Raw genomic sequence first — 22,852 nt, forward strand, 5'->3', positions numbered from 1 at the left:
GGAGCAGTGTTACACACAGTGGCAGTGATGCCCGGGGGGCCATTTTGTTTCAGTACGCCGTACGGCACAGGCTCAGGGCCCCCTTACCTGACTGCTGGAACATGACCATGGTGTGGGGCGTGGTGTGGACGGGCAGCGAGCGGGTCCTCTGCACCGAGCTGTGCGTTCGGCTGGGCATGCTGTTGCTGCCCCCGGGGTTGGCAAACCACAGGCCCTGCGGGGCGGACACAGACCCAGTGTCACCACGGCAACAAAGGACAGCCTCAGACGGCACGGAGGAGTCTCAAAGGCTGCGCTGTTCTCGCTCGGGGTAATGAAATTAGGCTCACGCACAAGGATTCAGTATTCCAAGGAAGAGAGGGATGAAATCATAACCCCCCCAAACAAGGCAAACCTCAGGGAACCTTTTCATTTGAGTCTTTCAGCCACTGTAGTTTCCACTGTAGGAGCTACAAGGTTCTAAGCACAACCCTGGGCCTGTCTTCACACTGTCACCGGGCAAGACTGCTGATCCAGGATCAGTTTCGGGTTTTAGTGTCATCGTGTACCTGGTCTGAACCTGGACAAGGGGAACCTGATTCTAGATCAGCTCTGAGATGGTTTATGAATGTAGTTTCAAATCGAACGCTAGTTTCACATTCACACTTTCACACATTCACATCAGCATGTTTGGCCAGAGTTCCTGTGCCTGTCCTACAGCTTGAAATAAAGATTTAAGAAGCTATAAAAGGGGGATCCCTGAACAAACTAAACTACAGACTCACGAACCACATCATTTATGCGTTGTAACCTGCCTACTGTACACACAGGCCTCTCTCTCTCCCTCTCTCTCTCCCTCTCCCCCTCCATTCGTCTGGCGCTCCCCCCTTCCCGGGCCCTCCCGTGCAGAGAGCCAGGGAAAAACAGGAAATGCCTGTGCTCTGTTCTCACTCTCTCTGACTCGCTCCCTCACTCTCTCCTGTTCCTTTCCCTCCCTCTGTCCCCTCCCACTCCCTCTCGCCCCTCCTCCCTCCCTCCCCACTCTTCAGCTCCGCTTCTCCCCGTGTGACTCACTCTCTCTCTCTCTCTCTTTTTTTTTTTTATTCCCCACCTTCCCCCCTTATTCCAAATTTTTCAGTAGTGTCAAGGAAGCTGTCGGAATTTCCTCCCATTGTAAGGACGTCCAGAGGAGCGTCTGACCAGACGAGCGGGTATGCCAGGTTATCACGCCGGGCCAGCGCCGGACCCGCGGCGGTTCTGCCGAGCGCTGATGTAGGGACTGTGGAATGTTGCCTACAGGTTCACCCACTCTGTCGCGCGCTAAGCAGCAATCCCATTCTTTAAAAAAAAATTTTTAAAGCTCGAATGGACACGTTTCTGAGTTTCGGGTTCACTGGAAAAACCGCAGAACATTTCACTATATAAATAATTTTTTTTTTATAAATGATAACGACAGACCGCCCCCCTCCCCCAGCCCGCCCGGGGGGGGGGGGCCCACCTGCCGGCCCTGCTTCAGGCCCGTGGGCGTGCTGCTGGCGCTACGCGGCGTTGGTCCCAGGAGGCCCGTGGTGCCCAGCAGGTTGTGCCGCACGCCGGGCAGGCTCCGCGACGGCATCTGGAAGTGCCGCAGGTTCCGCCGGGCCGACACCGAGCTGCCCACGCAGCTGGAGGTGGGGAGGGAGTTGGATTGGCTGAAACCACGGCTGCTGTGGGGGGGAAGGGGGGGGGGGGGCGGGGCACGACACACAGCAGGGATCGTTCTGTCAGACACCGTCAAAATGACGTCATGGCGACAAAGGCCAGAGTATGAGTTTGCAGGACCCGCACAGTGACAGCCGGAAAGAGGCTAGCCGCTTAGCGGACACTTGTGGCTTGACATCGCGTTTGTCTCAGGCTAGGGGAAGGCGTTTTTTTAACAGGACGGAACTGCTCTCTTCCAAAACAGTGAGTGTGGACAATCGCTTCCGACACGGTAAAGCAGTCAGACTAATTGCGCTTGGCCGCAGTCACCAGCGGTTAATGCCAAAGGAGAATAAGGTGAGCCCGCTGTTTTTACGGGAAGCCCTTATTCATGACGAAGGGAAAGTGACTGAATCATGCGTAAACGTGGGAGGTCAGGGGTCAGGGGTCAGGCCTGGGTCACCTTCTCTGCTGCCTGTATCCCGCCATGTCGAAGAGGGTTTTCCGCGGAAACGAACGGAACAGCTTCTGCACCTGCTGTTTCCATGACAACAGCCGCTTCTTCTGTGTCTCTGTGAAAGCCTGGTGGAAGGGAGAGGGGGTGGGGGGGGGCAGAGCATGACTCAGGATTTCCATTCTCTTCACATTTACAAGGTCCTTGTTGAAAATAAAGCCCTTCCTGTCCATGCCAAATCCCACATTTCACCCCCCAGTTAAAAGTCCAAGCCCTCGTTCCCTTTCACAAGAAGTCTATCACAGGAAGTAACTGGCAGAGATCACAATCGCCCGAGAACTAGAGCATTTCATTTCAATGCACCGGACCAAATTACCATAAAAATATACGCAAGGCATGAAAAATTAATTCCTATACACCTTGCACATCAGACACGGTCAGACACTGGACTTGACCCCTGGCAATTGTAAGATGGCCTCTCTTGTTATATCAGCTCTAATGCATTCACTGAGGATCTGTGAGTATCCGACAGAGGGAGAGTACAAGTGTTAAGGTTACCTCATGGATCAGGCACTTATCGATGAGCTGCAGGTAGGAGCTAATGTTCTCTTCATCTGGCCTAGAGACGAGGAGCTGTGTGCAAACTGGGCAAGACAAAAGGGGAAACTGTCATTACCCTTAACAAGTACAACTCAGATAATCTATCACAGATTTTAATGCATTGGTTGATTGATATGACAGCCCACACTTGGTTAAAAACATGGATAATTCATAAGACTGAACAAAAGACATCAATTTTGTATTTTGTTAAAAGGCATGAATTTTTGTTGAAATGAGTTTCTAATTCACCACTTGGCTGAGGGACACATAATTCACACACGAGACGTAATCCTTGGTCTACAGGTCACAGGTTTGAATCCTGGGCAGGACACTGCCGTTGTACCCTTGAGCAAGGTACTTAACCTGCATTGCTTCAGTATATATCCAGCTGTATAAATGGATGCAATGTAAATGCTGTGTAAAAGTTGTGTAAGTCGCTCTGGATAAGAGCGTCTGCCAAATGCCTGTAATGTAATGTAAAGTTCTGTTCCTCTGATCTGCTTCCTGTTACACACCGGCCAGGTGTGACAGGTGTGCCGCGTACCTTTGCCCATGACGCGAGTGAACTGGGCGGGGATGTCCCCCTCGGCGATGACCGCCGCCCCCGACTCCGCCTCCCCCATGTGCGCGCCGGGGACGCTCCCCTTCCCGTCGCTGGCCATCAGGGGGCGCTGCCCCGACTCCTCGCTGCTGCAGGCCTTGATGGGCGTCAGGATCATCTGGTGGAGCTCCTGCAGCGGGGTGCGCAAGTTGCCCCCCTCCAGGACGTCCTGCCACGGTCCGGAGAGAGGGCGAGTCAGGTAGGAAGAGACGGAAACGAACAGGACGTCGGTGGAAGGATCTAAACATAGATAACTATAAAACATGTGGGGACGTGTGGTGCCGTATGCCCAATTAAACCCACAGATGTAAATTAAACACCCTATTTCCAGTCAGGGACATCTTTTTAACCCTTTAACTGGCAGCTCAAATAAACAAGCAGCCACTTTAAGGGCTAAAACTATCTATATCTCAGAATCGCAGCTTTAAGCCAATTCCACTTATAGCACAGAATTCCAGTGTCATGCCTCCTTTTTAAACATGAATATGTTTGTATTTATGATTTAACCCTGTCAGTTTAAGGGTTAAGCTTCTATCTTTTCCTTATGAGCAGCCACCAGGTGCTGTGGTACTTCAGGCATGCAATTTGGGGCACACATCTCGAGATAGACGTGATGTTAAATTTAAGTAATCCCCAAAATACACGCGTTCGGTTTTCCTGTCTCATTCGTTTGAAACCAAATAAGAGCCTCACGTGTGAGCAGCATAAAACTTAAAATGGGCCCAAATCCCGAGCAACAGGTGTCTCCTTTCCTCTCCTGCAAAAGCAGCAGTAACACGGAAGGCAAACAGGCCAGGGGGGAAAGGTCACCCGAAAGTAGGTGGACCAACGACATCCTATTTTGATTAACTGAGACACGGATTCAAAATTAAGCAATAAGGTTTACGCTTAGTGGCGAGACATGGTAACTCTGAGGTAAAAGTAAATCAAGCCTACCGGACATAATATTCACTTAATTTCTGATTTGCTCATAATTACGGTAACTGTGTTAGGCTGTTGATCGAACAGTGATTTGCAGTTGCTGTGCTACAAATGATTTGAGAAAGAATGTCAATACGATGATACAATAAATAACCTTTCCAGTCAATTCAATGCAGCCATCTCAATTAAGTATAATTAGTAGTTCAACTAATTTTTCAAGGGCACATTGAACACCAATTAAATCCACCCACTATGCCAAACAATGTCAAAAGTGTTCTCAGATGACAATCCACTTGTTTGGAACCGCAGTGTCCATACAAGCAATCCGATAAGCTCTGTTTATCCTTGGGCCCCTAATCCAGCACCCCCAACCGCTGCTCCTTTCACAGGTCTAGACCAGGGGTCCCCAACCCTGGACCCAAAGAGCTACATTTCCACCTGAAAATCTGAGAGCTATTTTGACCCAAGAAAAACCAGAGTAGCATTCGCGATAAAAAAAAAAAAAACCTGTTACAGGCTGTTTCATGAATGAAAACTGTGCTTTACTGACCATCTACATGCTGTACTGCTAATGGGGAGTTTGAAACCAGTGCTGCACCAACTGTTCAATAAGTCGGTCGAGGTGAGCTAACTGCGCAATGCGCCGCGTTAGCTCGTCAAGCGAGCGGCGTACAGCGACAAAGGACGATTAGAAGGATGAAGGTTCCGGAAGCGCTGGGCACTGACCTTCTCCAAGCTGCGCAGGACGTTCTGCCGTTCCTTCAGCTTCTGAATGCTGATGACGATCTTGTGCCTGGCCCCTTTGGTGACGCTCTGAAACCAAAGCCGTTCGCATTTTGGTGCTTGTGTTACTACACATTTGCTTAGCAAACATTCTTGCCCGTGGCGGCTTTCTCTGATACACTTGGGGATTTCGTTTATTTAGCAGTACGCTTTCTGGTTTCCTTACATGCAGTGCCACTGGTTTAAAAAAAAAAAAACACACACACACACACACACACTTTCCTAGGCACAAATACAGTCCCAAGCCCCCCTAATCTACCCTGCTGCTCAGTGTGGACCTAAGATAGTCACTCTGGTCTTGTGACTGGAATATCTGCTGTCCTTCAGCTCCTGTTTGAGATCCCGGGGGACAATGGCTGCAGACAGGGTGACCCTTCCCTGTAAGCGTACGAACGGCCTGCTACTAACCCGGGATTCCAGCTGCTGCTCGGTCAGTGACATCATCTCGTCGTAGGTCATCGTCGAGAAGAGGGCCGCGTACTTGTGGAGGCGGAGACTCTTCAGCCACGCCGGAACATCTGAAGGCACAGACGACCGCAACGTTTTTCCCCCACTTTACGCCGGCAAACAACAGCGTGACGTCCACAAAAATATCACGGCACAGAATCCAGCTATCTAAATATACCGGTATGACGCTGTCAGATTGCGTGTAACTAGCTAAAATCATGGTGGGAGTGGCTTTACAGAGGACTTCACTCCCACACAAGCATTACACTCTACAAGGGTCACATTCTTCAGCTATAGATGGCAATAATGCATCATGTCTCCTCTTTGAGAATGATCCGTTTGAAGTGAATGAAGACACCTGGCATACATGTATGAAGTATGGCTAAAGCCCCCGTAATACCTGATGCGTGCTTACATACACCTGTATTCAAAGTTCCCAATTATGGCTGACATTCAGGATATGCATTTGGAAAATATCAATCCCCATAATAGTGTTAATATCGCCACATATAATTTGCCCATGAATTATGACAATGCCTCCTGGGCACACCAGCAGACTGAAATCACATTTCAGCCGGAAAAACTGTCCTTTGCGCTGAACGTCAGGGGCCAAAAGCCAAGCTCGGCGGACGGTCTTCCAACAGCCAATCAGAAGAGACCGTTTCAATGAGAATTTCAGAAATATTTCTGGCAAACCACAGTGACGAAGCAGCAGCAGTCCAAGAAAGGAGAAAGACACAGTGTTTAAGAGATGCGGTCAGCGAGACAGAAACACAGTGGAGAGCAGCAGGGTGAGAGGCTTTTTGTGCAGTGGAAGGCGTGTTTACCTGATCCTCTGTTTATTTGGTCTAAATTTATGTCCTGGAAATCATAGTGACATCCCCTGAGATGGCAAACACTCCCTGACTTTAGAAAGTGCAGTACTGTCAGTGTAATAGTTATACTTTCACAGTACGTGCCCTCTTCCTATACCAAAGCTCTTATAATTAATTGTATTCTTGTCCATTAGAATAGTTCCCAGAATACTTTGAATGAAACAGTTAAAAATGAGCTCATTTATCAAATGCTTTTAACACAAAAAATAAAAAAAAGACACAACTTAGGCTATTCATGACAGTAGAATTGAATACCATGTAGTTTTCATTGTGTTTGGACATTTGGTGGAGCAGAAAAATCTATATTTAACTATCTCTATAGAGGTGGCATAAGTAGACCGTTCTAGGGGGATTCATGCATCAATGGCAGTCATTGCCTGTACAGCATTGGAGCCTACTTTCACTTTCATCTTTTCTCAAAACAGACTTGAGTCAAAAAAACATCCTAAACATGCCTTTTCAAGGGATCCTTGTTTGGACAAAGAGTTGACCATGTCTGAAACGAGCGCAATTGGAAAAAAAAAAAACGAGATAAGTAACCAGGGAGGAACAATGCTACATGAACTATTTGAGACCTTACACAAGGCATCTTTCTCTGTCACTCCTCACACATACATTGCCACACATTACAAAGCGGGGAAAAAGCAACCTCAGCCTCCGAAGTTGTGCGATGGACGTCGTTTAAATTTCAGGCACTGTTTCAGACCAATTTATCACAAGTGTCTAGACGTAGCGTATTTCGGATGTAATTAATGCACAGGAGGTATCTTCAGGGGCATAAGTGCGGGGTCAATGCATGGAGAGCCCAACACAAGAGAGCAAAGAATGGTGGTTACACAAACAGGAAATAAGTTTCTGAGCTTCAATGGACGTAACTCAAGGCTGTGTAACTGCCACTGTAGCATAGCACAAACCAAAATGGTCAATTAGAAGATTCTAGAAACCGGAGTTACTGTATAAAAATATTTGAAACTCAAGTAACCTCGCTCTAGGTTGGTTTGGCGTCCCAGCCCAAAATCTGAACCAACAAACCACTGATTGTGTACCCAGCTGCCACAACAGTGCTCTCCTACAACGCGCTGCTTTTTCCCCTGACAAAAAACAGCAGCCCTGGCGGGAACTGCCACCGCCAGACCTTCCCCGACAACTGCGCGGCTGCACCGGAGGGGGCAGCCATGGCGACGGCGTGCCCGGGTGGCAGTGTGACCGTCCCGAACCCGGCCCCGCCAGAGGGGGCAGCCATTAGCGGCGACGTGCCCGGGTAGAGCTGCGACCGCCCCCGAACCCGGGCCCCCGGCAGCACCCTCCTCGTCGCCCACCCCCCAGGGACTCACCCCTCATGCCGCTGCCCTCCTCGTGGAATGTGCTGCGGTGCGCCATCCCGCCGGGCCCGGGGCCCTCCTCCAGGTGCTCGCTGCCCCCGCTGCCCGAGGACGCCACACTGCTCTGGGGGGAGAGGGGCGCGTGGTCCGGGGCCGGCCCCCGCCCCCGCAGGTCCTCCTGGGACAGCCAGCCGTGGCCCAGGGGCTGGCTGCCGGAGCCGCTCATGGGGGGGGTCAGGGACACGGAGCGCTTCAGGGGGCTGTGCTGCCCTCCGGGCACGACTGCAACACACAAACACAGACACCACACAGTGCCCACAGCGTCCGCCAACAGCCGTCCCGGGGAAACACGCCCGAGCCCTGACCAAAACAAGCCCTCTCGACACAGCCCGCATCAACGTTTACAGCCAAAACACGCTGGCTATTTTTAGCGATAAAGGGTTTTTTGTTTTTCTTTCTTTTTTTTTTTTGGTTTTTACTTTCAACTCTGAGTGACTGACCTTATTGTACCGAACGACTGGATGTATCCATGTAAAAAAAAAAAGGCCCACAAAACTCCTAATTTCACCAAGCAACATCCTGCATTATCCAGGACCTTGGCCTCGTTCATGGAACATCACTGTCAGGGAACTTACATCTGAGGTGTCATGGAGGAACCACTTGGCTGTGAATTCCAGTCACACCTCCCGTCGTTAACAGGAAAGACGTGAGTTACAGAACGCTAACGCGTGTCAGCTGAACGCTTCCAGTGAAGCCCCAGCAGTAGAACCCGACGCAACCCGAAGCTGATGAACACCGGTGTCTTTCACAGAACAAGCAGGCGAAAACGGCGACGGAGAGAAAATCTGTGCCGCTGCCCGCATCAGCAGCCAACAGGGGCGTCCTTCCAGCACGGTCTCTCGCAACGTGGAGAAGGTTCCGGAAGGAGAGAAAGGCTCCACGGAGGCAAACAAAATAACAAGATGTACAGGAGGGGGCATTATGCGCTGGTATTCAGCAAGCCTCCTCAACCTATATGCGGCAGTAACTGTTTGGGCTATGTATAGTTCTTCACTGCTGGTCTAAAATAAGGGCCCCAGCTAACATTTCAAGTTCCAGTCCCTAAATATTAGCCATTTTCCCTAAATACAGACCCTCACAAAGGATACCTTACATGGGAAGGGACTGAATGCTATGTGTAGCGCAGTTTTGGGAGGGGGGCTGTCTGGGTGCTGCGTTTAAGACCCGAATTCCACCGGTGCGTCACACTCAGATGGGACAAACCTATCAGTCCACTTCTGCCTCACCTCCTCCGCCCTTCACAAGCCCACTGATGCTTTCATTAACAAAAAGAAACACAAATTCAAGTGACACAGCTTAAGCACTCATCGTCACAGGGGAGAACAGGAGGCTCCGGCCCAAAGCAAAGTCACAACTACGAGGCTCAATTTTCTGTTACTAAAAAATGTGCATTTTTATACAACCGCAACGAGTCATTGTTGGTTTAACCTGTGGTAGCTTCTGCTGCGGCTTTAGGTACACAGCACGGGGTTGTGAAATCAGCTCTTTGTGCTGTTGAAACTTGAAGCAGTCAAAAATAAAAAAGATCTTGTGTTGCAGAGCTTTAAATGTGCAATTATTTATATCTTCAGCTGTCCCCTTCATCACGAAAAAGACCCTAGCATTCTTTGCTTGAAATACCCCGCTCTGACCACAGATATGCTCAATCTGAATATCTTTGTTGCACATCTAAGCAACGTGCGTTCACATGAATCTGACAAGTGAGGTTGCGACTGCCGTTCCTTGGTTTTATTTCTTAGTTTATATCTTCACCTTGGAAGTATGCTAATATTTTCAGTGCCAAAAATAGTGACAGCCCTTCAGAATGCGAGACATTATTACTGAATAAAGTGTACTTTTAACACTTGGGATTATGGGTGGGTGGGGGGGTCTGGCATAGAACAGAGGTGGGGGCAATTCCATTCCTGAGGGGAAGGGGGGGGGGGGCTGTGCGCAAGTTTTTGTTTCCAACAAGTTTTTGTTTAATTAGCTGTGTATACCAACATTGGTTCACTCAGGGATCAGACCACACTAAAATCTTTCTTATAGGGACACAGTTTTCATGTATTAATATCTATGAGCTCATTGATAAATATCACAAAAATGTCAGACTACGCAAAAACTGTGTGAAATGAAATAACTAGGGGCAGGAGCTGGTGTGAAATTCAGTAACAGACAGCGCCCTGCTTGCTTATCCATGGCACAGGAAATGGAAGCGTGAAAAAAGAACGGGCGGGGCCAGGGTCGTAGCATTGGTGAAGCAGCGAGTCAGTAGTGCGGGAGGTTTTTCAGAGGGCAAACTGAGCGTGTGCAGGAACCTTTGCATGCTGCGATAGGGCGAAGTCTGCCTAATCAGGCTTTTCTGGCACAGAAGCAGGACTGTCGCCCACTAACCCCCTGTCAGAAAGAGAGAGAGACAGAGAGAAAGAGAGACAGGGAGAGAGAGAAAGAGAGAGAGAGAGAGACAGAGACAGAGAGAGAAAAAGACAGACAGAGAAAGAGAATGACAGATAGACAGAGAAAGACAGAGAGGGAGACAGACGAAGAGACAGTGAGAGAGACAGAGAGAGAGAGAGAGAGAGAGAGAGAGGCGATGGAGCGCTTCACTTACTGGCGTTGGTCCCGCTGCCGATGCCCACGGTGTTGATGGTGGAGGGGACGGAGGAGGAGGGGTAGAGGGACAGGTGCCCGTTCTCGCAGCCCGGCTGGTGGTGCCAGCCGCCCAGGCCCGAGTCGCGGGAGCTCTGCCAGCCGTTGAGCCGGTCGTCCGAGCCGTAGCGCTGGTGGTGGGGGTAGAGGTGGGCGTGCTGGTGGTGGGGCGTGGGCGCCCGCTCCAGGGAGTCCCCGGCCCCGCGGGCCGCCGCCCGCTCCTCCAGGTGGGTGAGCCACAGGGCGAGGGCGGCCCGGTCGTCCTGCGAGGTGGCGGGGTGGATCAGGGCGTAGGACAGCAGCTGCCGGCTCTCCTCCAGGTGGCGCCCGTGCTCGATGGTGTGCGCCAGGATCTTGGGCAGGAGGCGCATGTACTCCCCCTTGGCGTCCATGTTCCCGGGCTTCAGCAGGGGGAGGTGGGTCAGGACCAGGGAGATGACCCTCTCCTTGGGCTCACTCTGCCACTGGCTGATAACCACTGGAACCCAGGAAGGAAAGGACACAGGGTAGGAAGAGAGAGTAAGAGAGAGAGAGACAAAGACTATCAGAATACAGCACAGCTACTGAGGAAACGTGGTGTGAACTTGCTTGTGTCCTCTTTCAACTGAAGCAGGAAAGACATTATTGTGCCTTCAGCTTCAAAGAGCCTCTCAGCTCCCAGCTAGCTCTCTCCACCGCAGTGCTAAACACATTTTCAGGGGGAACGCAGGCAGTTGGAAATCCAGACCCCCTTTAACATATACTGGCCCCGACAGGAATATAAAATCCCCAATAAACAGCCACACATGGTATAAGAGGAGGGGGGTTTGTGGAGGAGTCATACATGTATTTTTTACATTCGTTAAAATAGGTACTGTGTAAGTCAGGAGGGGCGGTTCAGGCCCAATCCGAGGTCACGGAGCCTATTGTTACCCGTCCGACAGCCGCACAGGGCAGGAAGGCTCATTCCTGTCAGGTTCAGAGCGGGCTATAGATACGACAGGTCACGGCAGCCGACGACGGCTTCGCCTCCCGCCACAAATAGAGGCTCCGTGACGGGCGCAGGGCAGACATCCGTGCACCTGCTGGAGAACGCGTCAGACACGTCCAACCAGGGCAGGAAACCCGCTTTAAGGTTGGACTTCATCCGAAAAAAAAAAAAACAACCTCATCCCAGACCAGGATGTGAGGCAGGGAAGCAGAGCTGGGTTCAAACCAAGTTCTTTCAAAGGGCCCTGTGCAAAGTTTCAAACTCATTGACACACTGTATGCCAGTTCCATTTCATAACTTTCAATACAACATAACATTGGGGTGACCATTTCATGCTTTCTCAACGTTGGGGGGGGGGGGGCTTCCACCGTGCCCCCCTGCCCCCAAGATCCACGTCCACAGTTTCATGAGTAAGGGTATGGATCCTAGGTCAGCAATCCTACACTGAGACACATTATGACTATGGGCCATTGGCTTTTTATTGGTAATGAACTTCAGATGTCTGATCTGTATCTGTTTATGAGGAATCACTGAGTGTCAACCCAACTCACAAACTGAGTAATAATTCAGCAAAGGTGTGTGTGTTTGTGTGTGAGTGCGTGTGTGCTGTGCGTTGGTGGGGAGTGGAGTTGACCTCGTGGATACACCTGATATGCAGAGATGTTCAATCAGGCACGTGAAAAAGTTCAGTTTGGACAGTCCGTTTCATTTGCTGACAGGAATGAGCAAACCCATCGCGTCTTTACCCCAGACTGCATGAGTTTCTAACGCCCTGCGGGACGGCCTCCTGGTGCTCGTCGGCCAGAGACAAACTTAGACGACTGAGGCCTGCGGCTGGTTTGGGAAGGTTAGGTCTCCTTGTTTAGACCCGCACACAAATGTCACCCAACGTGGCCAGAACAGACCTGGGCACTTCTCACATGATTAAGTGTCCCCCGGGAGACCTTTTTCTGGCACTTCCATTTTTACTGGGTGGCTGAAGGGCTCCAGCTTGGCTGGGAGCAGCGGCGGGTGGGGAGCTGAGAACTGGTGGGGCGGAAAACTACCCTTTACGCTGATCACTGGCCTCAACCGGTTTTCATTCATCTTTTTTGATTGGCAAGTGTGTCAACGGTCTGGCTACTCAATGGGAAGGTAACACACAGCTTCTCCACATCGTGTTGGGGAGATTAAATGATAAAATGATAAATTAAAATAAAAAGAATCCATTTTAATCAACAAGTACACCTAATGAAAAAAGATACACGACTCTGTTAACTACCACGTTAGCTTTCTGCATAACCAGCAATAACAAAACCGGTGCTTCAAGATTACTTAAAATCTGCGCATTGCAGACGTTTGCCATGAATATTCTCTGAGTGTGAGTGCGGAGGAGGAAGAGGTCTACTGCACATGTATCCACAAATAATGTTCATAAAATGTTCACAAATTTGCAATGCAAATAAGAATAATTGTACTGTTCGCTAAATGGCCTAATTGAGGAGAGCTGGCTATATCTGATGGTGCTGAGTATTCTGTGAATTCATCGCTGTTTTGAAAATTAAGTAAAATGACAGGAAACAGGTTGAGACCACTAACCAGTTTTTGGGGAAGTTTTCCACCCCACTAGTTTTCAGCTCACTAACGGCCACTGGCTAAGAGGTGGGAGGGAGGCCCCTTCCACACCCACTGGTGGCAGAGCATTGCCCCCGGGGGCCACTGCCCTTGGGGTGGGGTGGGGGTTGGGGGGGTATTGGGAGGCAGAAGTAGGGAGGAGCCAGTCTGTGATCATCCCCGTACTATCCGCCATACCCACAACTTCTCAACCAATCACATCGGACTGTTGGATATCAAACGCACAATCGCATTCTTCTTGGGGCACTGTTCTCTCAGCACTGCACACTGTGCCTCTGAATCAGGACCGGAGCCCAGATCTGCATCTTCGCCGCCTGTCCGTCAACCCAGAGAATGCCAAAGCGTGGGAGAACTCCTACCGGTCTGTCTCGATCTGTGCCATGGCGAAAGAGCGTCGGGACGCTGCTCTGTTTGAACACTGGCTCATGTGAATAATGTAAAAAAAAAAAAAAAAAATTAAATCAAGAAAGGATATTTGAGAAATTTGGAATTAAAAAGCTCCTTGATGGCACATCGATCATGTGACGGCCCTCTTCCTGACCACTCATGCCCTGGCCCTGACTCCAGACCACTGCTGAAAGCATCTGGTAATCAAGCTCTCATGATCCCAAGTAACACCCTCACCCTAAATTTAGAGCCACCCATTTCCCTTCCTGGTTGCCAGCTCCAGGCCCTCCCCACTTCCCTTGATTGACAGCAGCCGTTTCTCCGCCTCCATAACTCCCTCTGCAGCGGGTCTAACAGCCCTGCCTCTGTCTGCCTCAGCCTCTTAATGCTACACTCTTCCCTCCTCCACAGGCACCAGACTGCGCAATGCCCCAGAGCATGGCGAATACAATGCTGTCTGTGCTGTTGTCACTGTGGGTTTCTCACTCCTCACCCCCACCCCCCTAACCCCCTCACCCTTCTCTCACCCCCCCCCCCCCAAGATCTTCACTTCCTACTTCCCTTGGTCAGTGAACCAGGACGCAATCCAATGCTTTGCTGTCCTTCTGTTCTTTTCGAAACTGCAGACACAATGTGACAACGGCAACAAAGCCACAGGTCAGCATCTTAAGAAGGGTATTTCCGGGTGAAGAAATCCACCGCATGCACAATTACTGGAATGAATCTTGCAACGTAAAAACGGTTTACAACCATAACAACTCAAGAACCATCAAGTCTGTTTCTGCTCATTTCAGCACTTTCACAACTGAAACCCTACACTGGCTGAGCGGCAGAGATTTTGTTTGTCTGGCAGGTGCATGCTAGGCTACAGCTATGAGCGGCGATTCTATTTCAGACAAAACCAAGAACACTCGATGCAATTTTTTGACAACTGCAAATGAGTCCAAATCAAGTAAAGCCTCCATAACTTCACACGAGATGCGTATCTGGAAGCGGACTCGTTGGGAGTCTGGGCTGACGTTCCACACAGAGTTTTGAAATGAAGCCGAAAAGTCAGGGCTGGGCACGGGCAGCAGGACGCTCGAGCGCTCAAAATAGAAGGAGCGCTGAAGAACGAAAAATGGCTCTCGGCTCGAAATACAACAATTAAATGGGTCAAAGAAAACAAATACTTTGATGAGCTGGCCACAAAAAAATCTTACAGGATAGACAATGAGCAAGCATGCTTTAAGAAGAGGATGCACCTCTTAAACTTTTACATGTTTTCATTAACAATTTTTTATTATGGGGTTCTTGACTGTAGCGCGACGATTCCATGACAAAACTGCACACAGACTAACAAAACATTTTAACCACTCTGACAACCCTGTTTGAACCAAGCGTGTGTTCAAAAGAAAGGATATCCTTAAAAGCTCCTTCAAAAGTAAGGATTCCCTTAAAAGTTCCTTCAAAAAAAGGATTCCCTTAACAGCTAAATATATTTATAAAGCCTTAAAATTATTAAATTAATTGCATTATCTCCATACATAAAGGCAGAACATTTTAATACAACAGAACGTGATTCCTTCACAATGTGATTCCTTCACATCTTCCACCGGTGTGTTTTTGGTAGCAGTGTACTGTGGTTGGAGTTTAACACTTCAGCAAATCAACGTTACATATCACACAATGTATTGACAGAAAATGTAACTTTATTACAGTTCTTCATTAGCTAGTAATACACCTTGCAATCTGAAGCTCTGTTGAACAGACGTCTTTCAGTGGTCCACAAGCATTCATCAAGCTGTTCTCAACTAAATTCGGAGCTCCTGAGCTATCCCATCAACATGCTGCTTTCACATTCTATGGTTTGCTTTTCGCATTTTCTTATTTCAAACAAGTAAAAACACACATTTGGTGCTAATCCCTTGGAACCCATCGCTTCCTTCACAAACATCCCGACCTGGTCACCTTTGGCTCTTATTGGCTACCTGCTTGACGAATTACTCGGAGGACTTATTCTTATATAATGGGATCTTTCAAAGATTCTTTTAATGCCGTTTTATATTTCATTGAATAGGGTTCTGATACATCTCTGTTTAGATATAGCTCTAAAATGGACATAAGAAACTCTCATTCCTAGTACATCCTAATACATCCATGATTAACACTCTGAATATTACCAAGCTTGCAATTTTTTTTTTTTTGCTTTCGCTTGCTTGCTCAACAGGAAACCATCTTCTGCATCTTCCAACTGCTGCATGATTTCATCAATGTATCACTTTCAAACAGACCAGACGTATCGCTTAGGTCATTTGGGGAAACAGACCAACAAATACAGGAGGAAGGATGCTATGCACACCCCTGTCTGCGGCGACCAGGCCCCTCGCTCTGAAAGATGAATGGCGCTGCTCAGACAGAGGGAAGAGACAGCTCACAGGAACTCAGGGGTCAGGGGTCAGCGGTGCGAAACACGTGCTGCCCGCGAGCTCACCGAAATGCGGCAGGGAGAGTTCTGAAGTCCGTGCCGTTTCTCTCTTCCCCCTGCCCCCGCCCCCACCCCCCCACCCCCCCCGCGCTTACCCCACGGCGTAAAGTGCTAACCTCATCTCGCTCGAGAAAAAAAAAAACAGACACACTGGAGGGACTAAGGAGGGTAATGGAAACAATGAACAGTCTTTCCTTGCCCCCCCCCCCACCTCTCCCCCCTCCCCCAACCCTTCCGTCACTGGTCTCTCCCCTTTCCCCCTCTCTCTCAATTTCCCACTCTCTCTTCCCCTTTTTCTCTCCCTCCCTCGCTCCCTCGCTCCCTCCCTCCGCTCAGACGGAGCTGCACGCTCCCAGTCACTGGCACAGTGACTCATTACGCGCTCACCACACGGCACACAAAGCCCTTCTTTTTTTTCTCTTCCATATTTAAACTCCGTCTGAGCGAGAGCAGCGCTAACTGCTCCAGAGAGAGGTCACTGCCCGGAATTCGTGAATCACAGCAGGCCAGAGGAGGAAAACCCTACTTCAGTCACTTTTTTTTCTTCCCTTTTTTTTTTCTTTCCCCAAAGCTAAACAATGCGTGGTGCTGAACTCTACGTGGCACCCAGACCCAGAAAACAACCACGGATGAGGGGTGTAGCTTTCAAAGATTCTTACGTTATGCTGTAATTTTGTACAGACCCACTCCCCCCCCGCCCCCCGTCCTTCCCTCCCACACACCTTTTATTTGCCAAAAATAGAAGCATTTCTTCAACAGTTTAATATTCCGGCACGTACTAGATGCCCCCTTGTGAGATATTTCGGTTTGCCTGCCCCTGAGGCTGTATTCAAGCTCAAATCATATAATCTTAACACATTTCCATATACCGGCATTTTTCTTTTTTATCTGTCACCCTTATGGTAACTGAGTTTTTCTGTGGAGTACAACGCCAAGTGCCCCACCCATATCTCTGAGCTAAGTGCATATACCATGGAAATGGCTTCTAATTACCACTGGCTGTTCTGTGAGAGACTTGTCCACATCCCCCCCCAGTCCAAATGGCTCTCCGAATTTCTGAATGAGCAAAATCAGGGTGATCCCCCTTTCGGCAAATGAAAGCAGGTAAAAACTATGAAAACACAGACACCTTCAAAAGAGCCAGAAACTGTCCTGCTGCCAACACAACTGTCAGTGTTCCCACCCCCTCCCGCTGGCCTGGTTTGGCTCAGCACAGCTTTCCTCAGTGTCATCGGTAACAAAGCTGACACATTTCACAGAGAAACAGTGTCGCTGAGTGTGTTTGCTGACCTTTGGTGAGCACACACACTCATAAACATGCACAGGCACACACACACACACACACACCTGGGAGTGCTTACTCTCATGTGTAAGACCCAATCAATGGTCACTGGGGCGTGTACAACACGGGGGGGGGGACTACAGCCTGTCCCACTAACTGTTTACGGAACGCCTTCGCCCCTTTAAATTACGCGACTCTGAGAAGGCGCAAATTAAAGATCGCACTTCATTAAACGCACAGCCCTGAACGGTCGCCCCCCCCCCCCCTCCCTCTTCCGACGGTCGACGGCCAGGACGGGGCCGGTCAAAGAAACCGCGATCCGGCTAATTCCATGAAGTCATGGTGGAAAATACCCAGGTTAATGAGCCGCTTTCGTTTGTCCCAGGCCGGGGGAACTGCACACACTCACACAGGCATGTCTACACGGGAGAGGCTATCTGTTTAGCAGACACATGATTCCAAGCTCTAAATATAGGCTTTCCACATCACACAGCCCCAATAAGACAGGGGGGGAGATAACGCCCTATTTATACAGGAATATCGGAGAGCACATCTACTAAAAACAGACAGCAAACACGTGGCTCCCCCGGGACTGGGGGGTACAAGTGTGACCGAAGTGGAAAAAACAAGAGTAAAATCTCATTTTCACAGAAGCTGCTTTGACAGTTTTCAGAACACAGTGTTCAGCGTTCCTCCTGCAGTCGACCTCGTATTCTCTGATTTTTAGACACGATTACCCTCTGATCTCCTTAGCAACGCCAGTATAATTTTGTCTCGTGTTCACATAACAATCAAAAGGAGGCGCTCTCTGGTATTCGGGGATTTCTTCGTATTGTTGAAATAAACATGACACCGATGTAAGCGTGTTTCCAGCAAGAGAGTTACGGGAACTCGACACTATTTACAACGCAGAGTCTGCAGTCCTGACTTTTACTGAGCCACCACAAAACTAGCGTGGTGGTTCACACTCAGTCGGGGAGACACAGACAATGTCCCAAAAAGAAAAACGACAGACAACCCCCCCCCCAGATGTACCCAGTGAAGCCAGTCCCAAACTATTTCCTGCCGCCCGCCACCCCCACCCCCACCCACTCTCGGAAAAAAAAAAAAAAAACATAGCCGGTCTGGAGAAGCACGGAGTGCTAGCAGCGACAGGATTTTCCAGGAGGGAAATGTGGGAGAGGAGAATGGCCCATTTGGAAAAGGCAGGCCAGTGAGCGAGGGGTGGGGGGGGGGGGGGGGGGGAGAGAGAGCGCTCCCCCACCCATCCCTCGCTCCAGCTCAGCACTGCGGAATGCGCTGGAATACCACAAGGCCTGCCGAAGAATGCACGGTTTCCGACTTGCTGCGCTGCATCCGAAAGGCCGCTGGTTAGACACATACTTTCTCTTTGAGATCACCCGGCCCCTACCATAACAAACACTTCCTTAAACGGCCTCCCCACTTCCAGCGCCTTTCGCAGAATAGAGAAAACGGGGAGTGGGGGGGTGGGGGTGGGGAGGGGGTTACTGCATTCTACGAGGGGGGGGGAGGAGGAGGGGGGTATGTGCGTAACAAAGGTGTGGTTACAGGTTTCGGCAAACCGCCCCCAGCTAAGGAATGGCGAGGACGAGGCGATATTCTGAAAGGAACTCAGCAGTCTGATAGACTTCACAAAAGAGTCTGGGTTAAATGCTCCCCAATGCTGAGAGAAAGAAGAACAGATGATTCCGGAAAACAAACGGAGGGAGAGAGTGCCGGTTGAAACAGGCTGATTCAATAGAGAAAAAGGCCAAAACGAAAGCAGACATGAAAGCGTCTCAGTACCTTACACAGCAGATGCACATCACACAACCCCCCCCTGCCCAGCCCCCCCCCCCCACCCCCACCCCACCCCTTCCAGGGACCCCACAAGCCGCCCCACCCACCTCTGGCAGTAGTCAAGCCAGGCAGGCCACAGCAGGCCCGGACGAGACAGGCCCCCACTGCGGTGCTAAGCAACGAGGTGAAAGGTAAAGGATTTCGAATCTTTCCAGCCCATCATCCCACTGACCTAAATCCCAACGGGATTCAGCTCGGAGCAAGAATTAATTCCCTATTCGTACGCCCCCGCCTTCTGACCAGCCGCCACTGGCAAACCGGAGAGACACTGGCTGCAATTCATTCAACATTTGTCCTTAACTTTGACTAACTTGCCAAACTGAGCTTGTGAACAAAAAGTGTTAGGCTTGCATAAACTTGTAAATCAAAGTAAAGGACATTTCATGATTCACATTACAGGGCACCGTCAGCCAGGTCTTAGTACCTGACAGCTGCAAAGTGCTTATCTTGCTTTGCATTTCCCAGTGATTCACAAACCTAGGGTGAGCATGCAGCAAGGGTCTTGCGTCAAAGGCCAGGGTGTTCCTAAGAACAACCGAAGAACACAACTACGCCATTTTCACCATGACCCGGATTCCCCATATTAAACAACAGGACGGAACGAAGGCTGATCAACATCCCCAAAAATGTATAGTCAAGAGCAGTGGCTCTCATGGTTCCCTGATCACGGTGGGCAGCTGTGTTGGCCCGTCTTTCCTGTTACTCAGCTCTTGAGTGATGAACTGAAGCTGCTGATTAGTTACCTCACTTTGTTTCTTGGGTCTGAGCTGGTTACTGGTCAAAGTTAAAAAGAAAAACCAGCAGACACTGAGGCCTGCCAGGTCAAGAACCACCCGTCTTCAGGAACACACCACACATTTGGGTAAATTCATGATGCGATCATCAGTATTTATGAAGAATGGAAAGATCTTCACCCCAAATCTGGTGCAGCAAGGAGCCACACGTGTGTATGTGCGTGCATCGTGTGTCTATGTGAGCGTGTGTGTGTATTTGTTTGTACGTGCGCGCGTGTGTATGCGATTTCTTTCATGAAGTTCCATTTATATGTGTGACCTCTGGTCTTGCAGAAGAGTCAGAAATAGTAGCGCTGGTTAACTATCTATTGAGCTCAGCTGGACGGTTAACAAAGCGGGAAACACCTGCTTCTGTCAGTAGCGCACGCAGTCAGTCCGGCACCTAGACATCCGCGCGTTTGTATTATTCAACAGGGAGGATGGACTCCTCTTTTAAAACCGCCTGGAACTTCCACAGGAAGGGCATCACACCACAAAAAAAGTAGTCCAACTTCCTGGAGTCAGGTGCAGTAATATCCACATTTAAACCAGTGAAATCATGAACAATGCATCTGCTTTTCAATTTAAAGACCGGTCTCAAAATGAGAATGTATGACATAAGTGCTTCTTTTAGCACTTATTTGTTTTACTTTATGTAAATTTGCTATCTGTAATTTTGAATGAATACAACTACATTCTCAAATAAAATGTATTTTTAGCTAGCTTCAACAAAAGAAGGATTTACGGACCCACAGCATTAAACCTTTGACGGGGTATTGATTCAGAATTCAACCGCAGACACACTTCTGGAAACCCGTTGTCCTCCAGGTATCTACACATAGGGTCTTGGTGTCAGGCAGCGCTGTAACTTTGCAAGTGTGTGGGCCGTAAAGCACATAAGAATGCTTGTGGAATAGCAATTAAAGTCTACCTGTTGAGCCTCAGGAGGCCAGGTTTTTCAACGGCTCGGAATGTCGCAGTGGGAACTATGTTCGGAATGCAGGCCTTAAGATCGAAGATTCCAGAGTCCCAGACCTCTATTTAAGGAAATGGCTGGGCTGGTATTGCTTGCCCTCTTCCTCAATTGTTGAGGAATGATGATCATTTTCCTTTCTGGAAAAATACTTCAGAGTTCTGCACCTGTTATGAAGCAAAAATAATAAGAATTTTTCATCAGTGCAGAAGGCTATAATAGCACCATGAAAGTCCAGGGAAGAGGACCCTACATTCACTCCCCCAAAGGAGAGATATCTTTTACTGTACATAAGTAATAAGCACCTCCAGTAACTACACAGTAAAATGTCCAGTGTTATTTCAACTCTTAACAGAGTACACGAGTCCAACACAGACCATACGCACTCCGTAAGGCTCGACTGAACGCTGAACGTTTCTCCGCGCGCGTCAGGAACAGGTGCCGAGAGACCTGAGGACACGTCGCAGGTGCTTTCAGGGCACCGCGCCTTCGCGGCAGGGACAGGAAGTGAGCGCGAGCGAGGGCGCGCTGCGCGTCACGCCGCCCGTTCGCACGCCTTTTTCCGAAGAAGACGCGCGTGCAGGGACAGCTCAGCCGGAACGCCGAACCGGTCCGACCGCGTCTCGGCGGAGGAGGTTACGGAGCGCGGCGGGAATGTGTCGAGTCCGAGTCTGCGGAGGCCCCGCCGCTGCTGACTGCGCTAACGACGCAGAGCGAAGCCGTCAAAAAAACAAAACAAAAACAAACAAAAAAAACACAAAGTTCTGCCACAAAAACACGGGGTTGTGGGAGGGGGTGGAGAAAATTCTGTACTGTCAAGGGCGGGGGGGGGGGGGAGGGGGGGTAGACTTCTCACATCTGTAAGGGAATTCTACTGTCGAACTACTTTACTCACCGAACATAATTACAGGAGGGAGACGCTTGGAATGATTGTCTGAAGCGGTTTCATTCTGCGCATTTTAAACGCAACCGCCAGCTGCTCGCTGTGTCCCGGTGTGAGGGCAACGTGTTGCGACACGGTTAGCTTATAGCCGCCGCATTTTAAATAGAATAAAACAACCTGCACAAGCTAATAATCTGTGTGCTTCTTTGAGCTACTGAGTACCCATCCATAACTTTTCGAGTCCTCAGTTGCACTCTGAACGTGTTTTTTTCTGGACTGTTCCTTTGCTTAGAATAGGTGACGACCCTGGAGAACAAAGAACTACCACCTGGCCATAGATACGGAAAACCATAAACAAGATAACAGAGAACATACCTGTTTTACACCAGGTACCCAACCCATCAACAGACGTTCTGATCGATGATCTGTTGATTATAGTATGGTTATTTATAATTATATAGGCTATATCCTTTTTAATACATTTTCTATTTTCAAACATAATGTTCGATGTTGAATTGTCTGTCTTTTTTATGTTTCTTCGTCATGCTTAAGCTACTCTGTAAAATAAATTATTTTTGGGACAATAGTTCACTAGATTTAAACGCAATAACAAACCCAGGCCACAGGTACCTGCAGAAGGACCGTGAGCAGCCATATTGGCCCAAGAGTTTTTTTTTTTTTTTCCGGAAGCCCTCCCCAATATCCTGAGTAATCAGATGTGACAGCAGAGGAAACACAAGCTCAGCAACTCATTCAGAAAAAGAGTAGCAACTGCCCACAATAACAGCCCTGATAACAAATCGGGCAGACTAACAGAGGCAATAGCCTTGTGGCTAATTAACGTCTACAGCTTTCAAACTGCCAAACACGGCCTTTCGGACTTTCTGCATTTTCAGACGCTCCTATCCACACAAACTTCCACAGCTTACATCTGTGGCGTGCAGTCCCTTCATTCAGCTGGATATCTTACGGAAGCAATTCAGGTTATGTACATTGCTCAAGGGTACAACAGCAGTTCAATTTCAAGTCAGTTCATTTTCTATGGTGTTTTTTTTTTTTTTTTTTTTTACAGAGAAATGTCACACAAAGAGGCTTTACTGAGAGCAGAAGGAAAACTGGGAAGAAACCGGGCCTGTGAATCACACCTGTGAGAGCCCACCTGTGATGCACACCTACACCTACCTTTGGCATTATAAGCCCAGATCCCAACACATCATGCTACACACCTGCCCCAATTTACTTGCACTGGGTATAAAAAGAATAGATTTCATATTTAATATAATGGAATGATAT

At 49.2% G+C, this 22,852-nt stretch overlaps 1 protein-coding gene across 4 annotated transcripts in view; it reads right to left on the minus strand.

The window, feature by feature from the left end:
• Positions 1-22,852, minus strand: part of samd4a (sterile alpha motif domain containing 4A) — a 38,726-nt gene that overhangs the window by 8,480 nt on the left and 7,394 nt on the right. The window contains exons 3-11 of one of the 4 annotated variants that reach the window (XM_064321371.1): positions 10,313-10,828; positions 7,675-7,944; positions 5,427-5,536; positions 4,962-5,048; positions 3,258-3,483; positions 2,672-2,757; positions 2,123-2,241; positions 1,478-1,682; positions 88-214 (exon numbers count right to left, since the gene is read on the minus strand). In XM_064321371.1, the coding sequence (XP_064177441.1) occupies positions 88-214; positions 1,478-1,682; positions 2,123-2,241; positions 2,672-2,757; positions 3,258-3,483; positions 4,962-5,048; positions 5,427-5,536; positions 7,675-7,944; positions 10,313-10,828 (1,746 nt within the window). Of the gene's footprint in view, positions 1-87; positions 215-1,477; positions 1,686-2,122; positions 2,242-2,671; positions 2,758-3,257; positions 3,484-4,961; positions 5,049-5,426; positions 5,537-7,674; positions 7,945-10,312; positions 10,829-22,852 lie in introns of all 4 variants that reach the window. The other 3 variants (XM_064321363.1, XM_064321389.1, XM_064321379.1) reach the window with 3 other exon arrangements.

Source organism: Anguilla rostrata, chromosome 1 (genome assembly GCF_018555375.3).
Source record: "Anguilla rostrata isolate EN2019 chromosome 1, ASM1855537v3, whole genome shotgun sequence".
NCBI classification, from domain to species: domain Eukaryota; kingdom Metazoa; phylum Chordata; class Actinopteri; order Anguilliformes; family Anguillidae; genus Anguilla; species Anguilla rostrata.